The sequence below is a fragment of the Ambystoma mexicanum genome, chromosome 7q (assembly GCF_040938575.1).
Source record: "Ambystoma mexicanum isolate Mex_15411 chromosome 7q, UKY_AmexF1_1, whole genome shotgun sequence".
Lineage (NCBI taxonomy): Eukaryota > Metazoa > Chordata > Amphibia > Caudata > Ambystomatidae > Ambystoma > Ambystoma mexicanum.
In genome coordinates, this window is record NC_090941.1 from 520120702 (window position 1) to 520135875 (window position 15174).

The 15174-nt window shown below is 48.9% G+C and overlaps 1 protein-coding gene across 2 annotated transcripts in view; it reads left to right on the top strand.

Annotated features, from left to right (window-relative positions):
• The window catches only part of LOC138527836 (purine nucleoside phosphorylase LACC1-like), a 144553-nt gene that overhangs the window by 113179 nt on the left and 16200 nt on the right, over positions 1-15174 (top strand). For both annotated transcript variants that reach the window (XM_069639138.1, XM_069639139.1), the window contains exon 5: positions 14657-14882. In XM_069639138.1, coding sequence (XP_069495239.1) covers positions 14657-14882 — 226 coding nt within the window. The remainder of the gene's footprint in view (positions 1-14656; positions 14883-15174) is intronic.

Sequence of the window (15174 nt, forward strand, 5' to 3'; positions counted from 1 at the left end):
CCTAGATAAATATTGATCCTATTTGAATATTTTATGCAAATACTTACATAAGGGTGGCCTTTTTGATAAGTGAAAAATACAAGTAAGTGAACACATGAAATGCTGTTATAATTCACATTAATACACTTCTCTTGGCTGCATGCCGCCTTTCATTCGAAAGCACTGACGAGTCATCTAAAAATTAAAAATGGACATTACTCTCGAACAGATAAAGACTAAATAAAATTTTCTTAACGTGGTGCTTCGAGAATGTACTAACATTAATGCCCACCTCGGTTGTTTCGTCTGTAAGGAATTAAACTTCAAAACAGCCTAGGAATCATTCTTCACTTTTTGGGGCTTACACAAAAACCAAAAGGCAGGTGTGTATGTTCATCAGTGATTTCCATTTCCAACTCTGCTGTATCTGTGGATAGGCAGGGCATTCAGGACACAGCTCTGTTGCAGCTTTCTCTCTTCTTTTGCACTATTCTTTTCTCATATTTGTCTTCCTGCACCCCATCACATCTTCGGCAGCCCTCCATTCACTCTTTTCTACTTGTGCAGGTCTTCACCCCCTCTAGTGTAAATGCCTTTCTTTACACCCTCCTCCCCGGTTCTGCTCACCCCACTTCCTGTCCTTTCTCTTTCTGTCGGTCTTATTTTTGTCTTTTCCTCTCCTAGCTTGATCCTCTTCTCCCCACCCCTTGCACCCATTTCCTCCTGTGGCTTTTGATGTTAGTCCCCCTCCGCCCTGTGTTCTCATTCGTTTCATTCCCCTTTTTCTCTCCTTACAACTCTTGTAGGCAGCTATTCTCTTTAACCTGTTTTTTTCTCCTGCAGCCTCTTTTCTAACGTATTTCCCCCAATGTATCCCTGATGTACCTCTGCAATCCCCATCTCCCTCTTCTAATTCTGCTGTTTCCAATTCTCTGTCCGTTCTCACCTTTTAGATCCCTCTATGCAGCCCCTTTCAACTTCTGCAGACCTTCCATTTCTTTTCCCTTGTAGCCCTTCCTTCTCTCCCCTTGCAGCAGTACCTGATTTCTGTACTTCGTTCCTGCTCTCCTTTTTTTCTCCTTAACATCATAAGCTCCCCTTGGTGTATTCCTTAATTTATCACACCCTGCACGTCTCCCTTATCTCACCTCACTTGCTGAAGCCCTTCCTTTGTGTCTTTCTATCGGCAGTTTCTTCGCTATACCGCCTGAACGCCTGAAGCCCTCCTCTCCTTGCATTTATGACCTCCTTCATCCAGCCTGTTAGGTAAGAACTAGTGCAGTGCAACTAGTACGGGACTACACAAGACTTCTCCCTTGGGATTGGGTACCCCACCTTTTAATATAGGCCTGTACTACACAAGTTGGTAGTGACTTAGCAGCCAGGCTTATATTAAGTGGGGTAATGTGAGCTGTACAATGAAATCAGTAAATACAGGTATCAAAGTAAACACTTACACGCTTAAAGTTATATAATACATGATTTATTTATACACAAGGATATTTAAAGCATTCTTCAAAAAATTAGTTGTAACATTAATCCCAAATTTAGGATTCAATTCAAAAAGTGAACACAAAAGCAGGTGAGTAATTCATTCCTATGTTACATATGTTCCAGCTCCCAGGGGTGATGTCAGCTGAGGTGAGTATAGCATTTATATTTGTATCACCTTTGCAGTATTGAGTCCTTTAAGGAAGGAAAGGTTAGGGTTAGATCAGAACAAACTGATGGGCTATAAGAACAGTTAGATTCTCCCAAAGGAGCGCAGGCAGCTTATTATCCCAGTATTAAAGTGTTCACCATTTAAAACGTGTAAGGGAACAAGCACTGCCAATGCCAATAGGTTGGTTGAGCAGGAGGTCTTTAGGGAGCCAGGACAACCAAAGTCAATGGGCAAAGTCAAAGTTCTGATGCTCTTAGTAGAAAACATTTCTTAAATAGTCGGTGTTCAAAAGAGAAATCGCAGCAGCTCGAGGTGTCACCTTTTAGAAAGTACAAGCTGTAAGGCCAGTGCAGGTAAGTTCAGGTCAACTTGGTGTTTAAGTTTAAATGACACTCTCATAGGTAGGAAGCACACCAAATGGCAAAAGGATAAAATACCCAAAGCCCCACAGTACCCTTGAACTGAAGTTGTTGTTCCAGCTGGATGCCTTATGGATGCAGTGCAGCAGACCCTTGTTCCCGTTCCTTGGTCGTGGTGACAAAAGGGAGAACGGCTGGCAGGCTCCTGCGGCAGCACTCTTGAGAGGGACTCGTCAGCAATGGAGTTCCGTCAATCCAGCAGCTTTGTGGTTTTGATGCCTTTTTCTCAGCACCAAAGAAGAATTAACGGCTCTGGTTAGAAGTTCCTTGATCCTTCGGGCCTGGACTCTGGTGAGGGGCATCTGGATGCAGATTTCTTGCTTCTGTAGGATTCTCTAGAGGCCCACGAAGATCTGGCCGGATTCGCACTTCGGAAGACCATGTGCTCGAGGTAACCTGGGTATTAGGATTCTGCAGGCTTGGAAAGTCGCAGCAAGTCGGGTTGCACCAAATGTCTTGAGGCTAGTCGGTCCCACCAACCTAAGGGAGGAAGTCGTCCTTTAAAGATCTTCCCTGTCGATTTGAAAATGGGGTCAGCACAGCTGCAGGGCTTTACTGGGCACATCGCGGTCCAGGATGGTGCTGCTGGCGTCTTCTGCTTTGGATGGTGTCCTCCAGTGGTCGACTCTTCTTAGTCCCAAACACTTTGCTTTTTTATGCAAGTTATCATTCATTTACAGCTCTAGGCTACCAATCGCACAGAAGGGTGGCTGTCCTCCAGGACAGACAGCAGGCCAATTGGAACTGGTTTCACTCGGGCACACCTAGAGACAAAGGACAGGGATGTTTCGGGACCCTCCTTCACTTCATGCCTTTCCAGACACACTAGAGCCTGGATGGGCTTCAGGGCCGAAGCCTGCCAAAGCAAAACACACAAAGGACTCAAACCTGATGCAAAACGAGTAAAATCCCAACATGAAATGGCAAAAAAAGACGGGCAATTTTGTGCAAAATGGTCCCCCTTGGGTGCAGCACTGCAGCTGAGGTATCCTGCAGATGCATGTCACTAGGTTGGGGGTACCACTGCCACCAGCCATTCAAGTGAGTTAGTGTAACAAAATGTTACATGAGGAATGGGTTAAGGAGTTACTATGTAACCCCCCAGCACTTCACATAGGCTGGTGTGTGAAGATAAGTGAGACAGGGATAATCTTACTATTCTTGGGAACAGTAGTACACCCAAGAAAATGTTAAACATTAGGAGAAGTCCAAGTGGCTTCTCAGTGGCAATGCACAGAAGGTGCTGTGTGTCGCAAGGCAAAAGCAGATGCCTATGGAGTTTACCACACTCCATAAAACATTAAGAAACACAGAGTCATAGTTCGGAAACCAGATGAGTGAGTGAGAAAAAGGTCCCACTCACTCAGGAATAAAATTTAGTCATGAGTCCAACAGAAGAGCTGGGGGTCTCTAAGGTTAATGGGAATTGGCACAGAAACCGAAATTCTCCCTAACGCAGCCCTCCGACATGCCCATCTTACTTCCTACATTCTGCATACTATCAGTCACACTACATACTCTCCTCTCTTTGCCCTACCTCTTCCACAAACCACTCGCCTAGTTCGTTTTCATTCCTCCTCTCCTTCAGCCCCAGGCATGCCTTTTCTTATCCATTTTAGCTCCCTGTCTTCACTTCTCTTGGCCTCTCTACCTACCTCCTGCTATCCCATTCCATTCCCGTCTCACCTCCTGCATCCTATTTTCACTCTGCTTGTGCAATGTTTCATTCTTTTTTCTACCTCCCTTCCTGCCTTATGATATTCTGTTACCCTCCCGTCTCTCCTCTCCTGTAGACCCACTCTTCTCTCGCCTTACCTTCCCATCTCCCCCTCGCAGATGAACTGCATTCATCCAAATACTGGATGTGCCCCCATGGTTTAAAGTGAAACCAATGGAAGGGGAAAGCCGATGTGTGATGTGGACCCCACTGGGCACCCATTGTAAAATCGTATGAATTCAGACCATGTAATAAGCTGAGTGAGTAGTTGTCCGGGCCAAGATGTGCGTGTAACACCCTTAAACATGGACAATTTTGGAGTAGTGCAATCACATTTGTTCAAATGCATGTGTTTAACTTCACAAGCTGTCTGTGTGCTTCTGCAAGATTGAAAAGATTGATTTTAAAAGTCAAGAGTGCCCTGCTATTGCTAAAAGCAGACTTGTTGGGGGTCGGAGATGCCGAAAGTAAAAAGGGCTGTCATCCAAACTCTCGTTTAATTGTTTTTGCTCACTAGGTATGCGATTCCTCAGCTAGGGCGCACAGGACTTTCCAGGGGTAGCAGCTGCTACCCTAAATACAGGCCTAATCTGCCAGGTTAAAAAAGAAACACTTTGTATCCAAACGATGGTGCGAAACACTGACCGATCTCTAGTCCTCCATACATTGAAAACATTGTTGAGAAGGCAGTTGCCAACCATCGCTGTATTAACCAACATAGTCTGATTCATTACCAATCCGTGTTCAAACCAAAATGTAGCACTGAAACATCCACCATCTAGATCATTGGGTGTTGTCCGTTTTGTGGTGGAATTAGATGTTTGAGTCACAGAGGAAGTGGTTCTAGCGACTCCATGTACAGCTTAAAGATCACTGGGCAGAGTACTTAGTCTTGTGAGACTCTGCAGGTCAAGGGGGGGTGGTATAATCTGAAGTTGGCAAACTGGATGGCTTGGTTGGGGTCTGGGTCCGGACGATGCAAGCAAGTTGAGAATTGAGCTCGAGAATCTCATTTTGCTTGCGAGTAGGCTGTTTAGTCCGAGCTGGTGAATTGTGTCGAACGCAGTGGAGGGGGACCAGGAGGCTTGTGTTGCTTTTGTCATTACTGCTCACTCCCTACCTACCACTGGTTCTATGTTAATTTCTCCCCAGTTTTTTTTTTTGCTGCTTTTTTTTGCTGAAAAAAGGCTGGGGTTTTTTCTTATTATTGGGGGAGGGAGGTCCGCCAACCCCAACCCCTATTTTTTTTTTATTCCTTATAACTCACCCTACCCCGTATATGCCCCCCTCCATATTGTTCGTTTTTTTTTTGTCCCCCCCCCCCCCCCCCCCAACAACAAAAAACCCTCGGCAAAAAGTGCCACGAAAGAAATGACGGATGAATGTCGTACCCTAACACCACGAGGTCCGCAAGTCCACACTTTTTCTTGTAACGCAAGGTTATTCCATGGACCTTACAGCTTCGTCAAAATGATCTAATTTGCATTAACTTGACAGGGTGAAACTAAATATTTTTTACTTTTAGAAGGGTAGCAATTGAGTCATCTGCGCATTACCAAATGAGTTTAGAGAGTGACTGCTTTCTGCTGCTCACAAGAGACACTTTGCCTGGTTATTAGCATAATAAATGAGGGAAGGTTTGTGAAAAGGTTGCACTGGCCTGATTATCAAGACTAGCACTATGTAAATGTGATTTGAAAGCATTTATTAAACATGAACTTTTCTTGAACATGAAGTGAAAACTGCTATACTTGTGACAAAGTCTCGTGTTTTGCTACATGTGAACTTCATCAAGGCGTTATGGGTTAGAGTTAATTAGATGCATATACATAACAGTGAATTCACATCAATGGATTATTACTCGTTAGGCTTGTTAAAACGGAGGACAGATTGACCGCAATGGTGTTGGGTACGATTTTCATATCAATGATTCATCTTCCCAGAACTTTGTGCTTTGACTAGGTACCTATTTTATCTTGTCCCTAGGTGAAGGTGAAACCCCCCCCCCCCCAACCCCCACCACTTTCACCTAGTCTTTTACTCTTTTTATGGGTGACCTTTTTATGTCTCGCCATACTGTATGGTTGAATATAGTTTCCTACAACCTTTGGGCTTAGGCTGGGTTGACCCTACGGGCTCCCCTGTTGATTTCTCTTTCATGTACTTGGGTAAACTACAGTTCTCCAGTAGTAAAGAGGGATTTGTAGCCCTCTTTACATTTTATACAGTACGCCAGCACACCCCACCTTATGTGGAGTGCTGGGGGGCTACAATGTGTATCCCCCTGTCTTACCTGGTGAAAGTGTTGTTACAATTGCGAGTTTTACATGAATGGCTGGTGGCAGTGGTTTTACCTTTATGACATGCAGGCCGATTCATGTAATTCCTCTCAAAAGTGTCGCACGCGACTGGCGCACAGCGTGCCCGTGCGAATGTCTGCGCCAGCCGCGTGCGATAAAATCAATTTCCGCGCACAGCGTATTCATGGATTCTCACCTCCAAAAGCAGACGTGGCGCAGCGACCCTGCAGCAGTGCCAGTTACGCCCCCAAGAACGCCCTCGCGCAAGGAAAAGCCATCAAGATCGCAAAACCATCGCAAAGGGCTGCGCCAACCCTGTACCAGTTTACCGGACTGGCAAACAGCAAACGCAAAGCGGGGAACGCGTATTACGGGTGTCGGGAACACGCGTGCGCGAGAAGTTTCACACGCGATCTGGCCTGGGGGAGCGTGTGCATGTATTTCAGGGGTGCGCGAGAAGTATTACACGCGAATGGCCTGGCCGCGTGTATCTCAGGGGTGCGCGAGAAGTTCCATACGCGATTTGCCTGGCCGCGTGTATCTCAGGGGTGCGCGCGAAGTTCCACACGCGATTGGCCTGGCCGCGTGTATCTCAGGGGTGCGCGAGAAGTTCCATACGCGATTGGCCTGGGCGCGTGTATCTCAGGGGTGCGCGCGAAGTTCCACACGCGATTGGCCTGGGCGCGTGTATTTCAGGGGTGCGCGGGAAGTTCCACACGTGAATTGCACGTGTGGGTCCTCCCAGGTGTTCCCTCTACACCCTCCACAGCCCCTGCAGGTGGCTCACACCACAGGGGCCTACCCTGCACATGTCCTGCAGGCACCCCATCCACCATGGCCATGCCCCCCAGCCAACCCACATGTCAACTTGCACTACTGCCCACCAACGCATGTCCCCCTGCACCCCCAGCCACCAGGGGCACCCTCCACCAGGCCCCCACCCATGTCTCCCACCCCCAGCACTGTGGGGCACCTGCCATCAGGCCCCCACCCATGTCCAACTCATGTTCCCCCCCACAGCACTGTGGGGCACCTGCCAGCAGGCCCCCACCCATGTCCAACTCATGTTCCCCACCCCACCCCCCAGCACTGTGGGGCACCTGCCAGCAGGCCCCCACCCATATCCAACTCATGTCACCCACCCCCCAGCACTGTGGGGCATCTGCCAGCAGGCCCCCACCCATGTCCAACTCATGTTCCCCACCCCCCAGCAGTGCAGGGGCACCCTCCACCAGGCCCTCGCCCATGTCCCATTCATGCCCCCCTGCACCTGGGTCCCAACAATCCCCAATCATGTCCGTAATGGCCATCCTCCCCTGCCAAAAGGCCCAACCAACTATCACATCCACCCACATATCAAAGGCAAATACATGTTACACACCCAATGTAAATAATGCAAATGAACACATGTCTGTCACACACAATGGCTGCAAGTGAATGTTAAAACGCCCAACATGACATGCATGAAAGCAATGAGATGATATGACACATTGAAGGATGAAAATAAAAATGTATTGAAAATCAACTTGAATGGAAATGAAATGAGAAAAACCACAAAGCAAAACAACCAAAAGAAGATGAATGTCCATGAAAAAAATCAAAAACACACAGCACAATCAAAATGAATGGTGTCCAAAGTCACAGTCAGAAAAGTAATCCAAGTGTAAATGATAAACAAAAACCATTGCTCCATGGCGATGAAAAAAATCCAAAAAATAAAAAAATCCATTGAAGAACTATTTACAAGATAATCCCGGGTCCATGAGCCCAACCAAATGAAACCTAACTATGAGAACTAACTAAAAACTGAACTATATACAAAAATGTGGCGCATTGTCCAATCGCAACCAAATAAAAAAAAAAAATTAAAGGAAACCTAACACTAACTATATAACTATATACAAAGGCGGCGGGCAAGTCCAGCAGCTCACTCCGTGGTGTTCCGGGCCAGGGCATCATCGAACTCCTGTTGGATGTCCCGGAGGCGGTCCTGTTCCATGGCCCCGAGGGTCCGCAGGGACGACGCCATCTCCTCCTCCAACCCCCTGCGGATTGCCTCGAGGCACTCGGCCCGCCTCAGGGCCCTCCGCATGGAGTTCTCCGCCCTGACCATTGTGAGCCGCGCCTCTTCCGCCCGCCGCCGCTCCGCACCTATATGCTGGCCCAACCGCTGCCACACGGAAGACACTTCCCGTCCTGGGTCCTCCTGCCCTCCGGCCGATGCCTGCCCCTCCGATGTTGATGGCCCCGAGCCATGATGCCTTCCACGTTGCTGCCTCCGACGCCACTGCCTCTGCCAGCACGACGGCATCCAGGCTGATGGAATCTACCGACGCCGTCGTGCACGTGCCCTGCCTGATGATGCCGGCACATCCTCCATCTGCTGGGGTACAGTTGCTGTGGTGTCCACCCCTGCTGGACCTCTCGCTCCCGACTGTGGCAGGGATGGGATCCCCACCGAGCTGGCTGCATTGGTCAGGGCAGGTCCACAGGGGGCCCTGGTGGCATCTGGGCCAGAAGACGGCAAGGAGAACGACTGGTGTAGTCTCCACAGAGGAGGAGAGGGCCGCCAGATTGGCCGACACAAGCAGGAAACCCCCGAACATGGACGATCCCAATTGGGCCACGTCGGCACGGTGCTCTTCGTGATGACGTGCGTGCTCCTCCTGGGAAGCATGCACGGCATCACGAATCACAGCCGTGCGCATCGCGACCCCAATCAGGACCTTCTCCATACGGCCAGGGGTCCCCTCGTCCGCAGGTGGAGGGGAGTCAGATGACATGGACATCCCCTCTACTTGCGGACGGGCCTGGGACGGGGCATCCCTGCTGGTGCATGGTGGTGCACCCACAAGGTCAGGGACAGCGACATGCACAGGCCCCTCCACGGTTACCTGTGCTGCCTCCTGCCCCTGCCCCTGGACTGCACCACTTGCACCAGCAGGGATGCCCCCACCAGGCCCCATGTGCGCCTCAGTGGCGGCCTCCTCCTCTGTGGAAACCACCAACCTGGATGGCTCCTCACTGTCTTCCGCCGTAGCAGGCCCCTGTGGGGGCTCACCCACCCCTTCCGCTGCAGCCGTGGGGGCATCCCCGCCGCCTTGCTCCACAGCGCCGTCTCCGCCCTCTTCTTCACTAGCCGCTGCGTAGAGGGAGACATAGAACACAAGCATCAGGGTACTGTACAATGGTCCCCTAGACAGGAAGCAATAGCAGATGAGTGCCACTGTCAAAGTACACTTCCATCATGTCCCTCCACAACACATGTCAGTCCAGGCAAAACACACAGTGACAGTCATGGTGCATGCCATGGACATTTCCATACATGTCCAATGGACTCTCGAAACATACAATGTAATGGAACTCACATGCATCATGGGTCATGCCTATCACATGCACACACTTCACCTCAGTCACATCCATCTGGCCCCGTACACCCCAATCACAGTGGATACAAGGATGACTAGGCTGCATCAGTGAATCTGTAAATTGTCAGACATGTGTCATGCATCCATGGCATTCACAAGTCAGACACGCAGGTCAGGCACACAGACATGGATACCATATATGTACCTGGCATCAGCACCCATCCCTCACCCCCACCCATGTCCAGGAACAGAGACTGCCATGCTCTCATGTGTACAATCTACATAGGGCTCCCCATGTCGCATTTAAACACATGCAACAACCGTGCGGTTCACACATTACTGGTCGCACATGCATTACCATGATGTCCCTGCACACATACATGTGTACATGGCCTATGTCACACATACAGGCAACTATCAGACAACCAGCACACTGCAACATGCCCTGTCTCTCACAGCAATGCTTGGCCACTTACCGCTCAACTCCAGACGGCTCTCCTCTCAAGGACCTGGGCGTGGAGCGCTGGGTGTACGCGTTCCAGGACCCTCATCTGGATGGAACTCATGTGGCCCCGGCCCCCCTCCACGAGGCGCCGGGCCTTTATGAGGGTCCTGGACCTAAAGTCCTCCCAGCGCTTCTTGACCTTCTGGATGGTGCGGGTTGCCACCCCCTCCGCGTTGATGGCAACCACACAGTCGGCCCAGATCCTCTCCCGTCCTTCCTTGTTGGCGCGGGACGATCCGAAGAGGGCATCATACTGCCCCAGGACTTGCTCCACCAGGACACCAACTTCGGTGGCAGTGAAGCTGGTGCCCCTCTGCCCCTCTGGCCGGGGGTTGCCACTGGTGCCAGATGTTGATGTGCCCGACATGGCAACCCCAGGGGCAGGGGTGGGTGGGCAATTGGGTCTTGGGGCTGGGCTGTGGAGCGATGTTATCCGAGTCGGGAGTCTTCTGTTCCAGCAGGGGTGGACACAGCAACTGGACCCCTGCAGATGGCTGATGTGGAGGCACCAAATGGCAGGGCACGGTGACAGCAGGCAGGCAGGCAGCAGCAGATGGCACGTGGGAGGCTGCTCGGGGCACTGGGGGGCAGTAATTCGGCCTTCTGGGCAGGAGCGTGGTCTTCCGTGTGTTTTCGCGTGGCCAGCTTGATACGGAGTGATTTGGCACGTGAAAATCCTGCACGTCAGCGTGAAATTCGAGGAAAGGCCCTTAGCGCGTAAGCGCGTCAGCACGCGTACGCGATTTAATTGGACCAAAGGCCCTTACAGCGTAAGCGCGTCTGTGACGTTTCGCGCACAGGCGTTGCCCTGGCAGGGCTTGGAGATCCCGCGTGCCTTTACACTGCTCTGTACGTGCTTTTCGTGCCGTGCGTGTGTTTTCCATCCGTTGGGGTTCACACGCTATTACTTCACAGCGGGTGTTGGCTACGCGTTCTTCTACACGCAAGGCAGACGGTGAGTGGTACCCCGCTCCGCCCCCAGGCCCGATCGCGTGTGAAAACACCCGCGAGCCCCTGAAATACACGCGCCCAGGCCAATCGCGTGTGGAACTTCTCGCGCACCTCTGAAATACACGCACACGCTCCCCCAGGCCCAATCGCGTGTAAAACTTTGCGTGCACCCCGGAAATACCCGCACGCAGCCCAATCGCGTGTGAAACTTCTTGCGCACCTCTGAAATACACGCACACGCTCCCCCAGGCCCGATCGCGTGTGGGCCTTCTCGCGCGTGTGGGCCTTTGGCGCCCTTTTTTTTCCTGCGCAGGGACGCTACCGCCGTGTGGCGGACATGTATGGGCCTGTGCGCGTCTTTGGCCGTGCGCTGTTTTTCCCTATTCGATTCCATGAATACGTGTTGTAGGCGAGCGTGTGGGCGTTCTCCGCACTTGCCTCCTGTACTTCCCCCGTGACGCCCACATTTTCACGAGTTGTTCCCCATTCTCCGTGTGACGCCCCGTGTTACGCCTACTTTTGTTATGTGCGCCGCGCTATGTGCGAAATCGCTGTGGCCTTATCGCACGGCGTTCGATGACCTGTGCGCCAGCGTGCGCCGCGCACTTTTTCAGCGCACATCCCACATTTTGCGCGTGCACGGACTTCCATGAATAGATGTGCGATGTTTTCTGTGCGATAATCGCACTTGCACTGCGATAATCGCACTTGCACTGCGATTCTCGCTATTTCACTGCGAATCGCACGTTTTCGCACGCGTGCGCTGTTTTTTCGGCGCACGTTGATTCCATGAATCGGCCTATTAGTCTTTATTACTCGTAGACTGTTAATTCATCCTCGTTGATGCACGGAAGGGCCACCATTTTTCTAAAATGGTTGCCTCCTTTTTTGTGCCATTTCTTGTGTGCTTGCTGTTTGTCTTCCCTTGCCATTCTAAGAAGGAACAACCTAGGTGGCAGTTTTGTCTTCGGCAGGAATCCTGTGGATTCCCCGCCCAGGCTCCAGAGTGTTTGTTTTATTGATTTATAAAGCGCACCACACCCTGGGGTATCTGGGCACATTACAAGACAGTTTTGATGCATAGAGTTACATACATATAATCATAGCATGAGCAGATTAATACAAGGATAAAACTGTGAAGTAATAACAGTTACAGATAATTTACAGAGTCAGCCAAGTAAAGCGACATATACTTCCAAATAGAACATGTGCAGGAAGCAAGGGAGGAGTCCAAAACTCCACAGCCCTTTGTCTTACACCTTGACTGAAAAGGAACAACTCCCAGTGGGGGGCTGGCTGTCCTGATTGGTCAGCCAGACTGCCCCTTGCTGTAAAATGTGGAGAGAGAATGCAGAGGTTGTGATGTAGTTCCTGATAAAAACTCAGAACCTGGAAGCTCCTGACAAGTTGACCACTGGAGCTGAAACCAAAGAGAAAGAGAAAGAAACGAAGGCCATAGCGATTTTCAGTGACCAGGGAGCCTACTGTGTAACCAGAGCCTGCTATAACACTTCCTTCCAATCAACCTGGGGATCCCAAAATGGACGACCCCCCCGCCCCCCCCCCCCGATCCAGATCCCAGTGATATCCACTAGGTTCAAGAGGACTTGCAGTTTGAGCCATCCCACGTTGTGCTGTGACCTTGCGGGGCTGCAATACCCTGGGACCTAAAGCCATTGTGCTGTGCATAGTCTTCCAAATTCTGAAAATTGGGTGGCATCCTGCTGGACCTCCAAAGAGACGATTTGAGTCCTAAAAGTCCCCTCATCAGAGTGCTGGACCTTGCAAACGACGATAATCTGACTAGCGATATTCACTCTTCTGGTTCCTGAAAAGGGCGCCAAAACCAGAGCCGCATTCAGCCATGAAGAAACTCTTGCCTCAAGCCTTCTCTGTTGATCCCTGCTCAAAATCCCTTCAGAAGTTCTGTCTTCCGTCTTCTTGACAAAGGAATCCATCAACCAGGTTTTTGGCTGCAGATCCTGAAGTCTTCCTGCTGCAACTCTTCTGCGCTGAGGTGCTGTTGGCTGGGGTACTGCTGGAATCCTCCTAGGGTGTCTTCTCAGATGTCCCTAGACCCTAACTAACTTTAAAGTGAACTACTTAGTTTGAACAGTCTTCCCCAGGAACTCTGACCTTTGCCTGCAACAGAACCCTATTTCACCCTGCCTACAGCTGGCACCTAGACCACTATGGCCCCTCTTCTGCCGCTCGGTGAACTTATGCAATAGAATAGAGAAGAACTAGATAAGTAAATGATTCTGTCTTGAAAAGAATAACAATTGTTTGAAAAGTACTTGCTTGTGAAAGAGTTTGTGGATAACTAACTCTCTGAGCAGTTACAAAACATCTTACTTACCTTGAATGTGTGTTGTGCCATTCTTAAAAGTGTATATATGAGGTTAATTACTAACCTGTGAATTGGGTATGCCTCTTTCCCAAAAGTAATGCTGTTGGCTTCACTATTTCTTTTCGAGAATAGGTGTATAAGTTACCCAACTGGGTCTTGCTTCCCCTAACTTTCTGTGTTGCCTGTTTAGAATAAGTCTGCCTTAGGTTTTACCTACCTAGAATGACATTAAGTCATTCTTAAAGTGTAACATTGGGTTTGGCTTTCCCTGGTCTGTTTCATACAGATGCTAAAACAGTCTTAGGTCTATACACACCTTCAAGTTGCTGGTAGCTCCTTTAAAAAAAGTATATAGGTTTTACTTACCTTGAGGTAGCTGTGTGCTATCCTAAAATAAGTTAGTTATTGCTTACCTCAGTCTGTGTTGCACTGATCTGAAAAGCAACTGTAATAGTATATTACATTTCTGCCTAGAATAGGCGTAGCTGACCTTGGTCTGCCTGGTGCAATCCTAAATGAGTGTAAAGAGTTCTTGCTTATCTTAGACAGTGTTCCACTGAGCTGAAAAGCAACTGTAAGTGTAAATTACACCAACATAGTCTTATTCACCTAGAATAACTGTTATCCTCAAAGTAGTTATAGGTATATACTGTTCCTTGAATCTGTGTTCCACTAATCTGAAAAGTATCCTGGTAACAGGGTTGGTTGATTGTGATTTCTTTGCTGAGCGTCACAGCATAACCGACGGGGTCTACTACCCTTTATTACAGAAAGTAATCTAAAAGTAACTAATGGTTTTTACTCCCCATGAATAGGTGTGCCCTATACTAAATGTGTAAATTAATGTCTGACTTGCCTAGAAATACCGTTGGTGTTCAAAACAAGGTCTATGCTTTGGTCTGCACTTTAAAGCATTGTGTTTTTATAATTGTGGTTATATTAGTGATGTTACTAATTGACCCAAGATTTACCTTGGTCTACTTGTATTTAAATAAACCCTTTATTTTTACAGTACATAGTGTTTCAATGTTTCTTTGGACCATATGTGTACTACAATTTCTTTGTACTGATTCTACAGCCCTTTCGCCCTCCTAAGATAAGCCTGGCTGCTCTGTCTACGCTACCATGAACTCTGGTCGTACAGCCTTATATTAAAAGTGGAGTCTTGTATTGTCTCAATTGAATGGTTTTACCAAGCCCCTAGTTGGACTTCAGAAAAACTGTTCCAACACCTGGAAGAATTTCCTGATTTTGTTATTCTGGCGAGAGATCGATAATTGAAATTTAGGGAATACATGTGACCTGTACATAGAAGGTACCGGAAGATTAATCCATCTGTGAAACATGCTGTTTGATCTGGTCTAGTAATAGTTAATTTTGACGCACAGTTTTGTTTTATTCCAGGATGGAAAGGCACTCTTCTTGGAGTTGCAATGGCAACAGTAAATGCAATGGTGTCAGAGTTTGGGTGCAGCAAGAAGGATGTTCTCATAGCGTTGGGTCCTTCTATTGGGCCATGCTGCTTTACTCTGTCTCAGGAAGAAGCCATTGCATTCCATACAATTGATCCAAAATGTGTTCAGCGCTTTGAGTCACCTACTCCTTCAATTGACTTACGAAAAGCAACAAGGTAAGTGTTTTAGGGACTGGGTTTTTTTTCCCCTTCGGCCCTGTCGCTTGTAAGTGGAAAGGAGGTGTTTGAAGCCCCCTAGAAGAGTGTAACTGGGGAGGATAGACATGCCTCGTAGCCAATTGTTGTTTTAATGATGCATAATTGGGAACAGGCCACAACACGTGGTCACTCCACTGGCTATTGAGTTATAATTCACTCTTGGAGGGTAATAACGATGTGCTGTGTGAATTTTGGAAACTGCCCTTCACAGATGGGGATAAATAACTATTATGGCTGGTTAGTAGCTTAC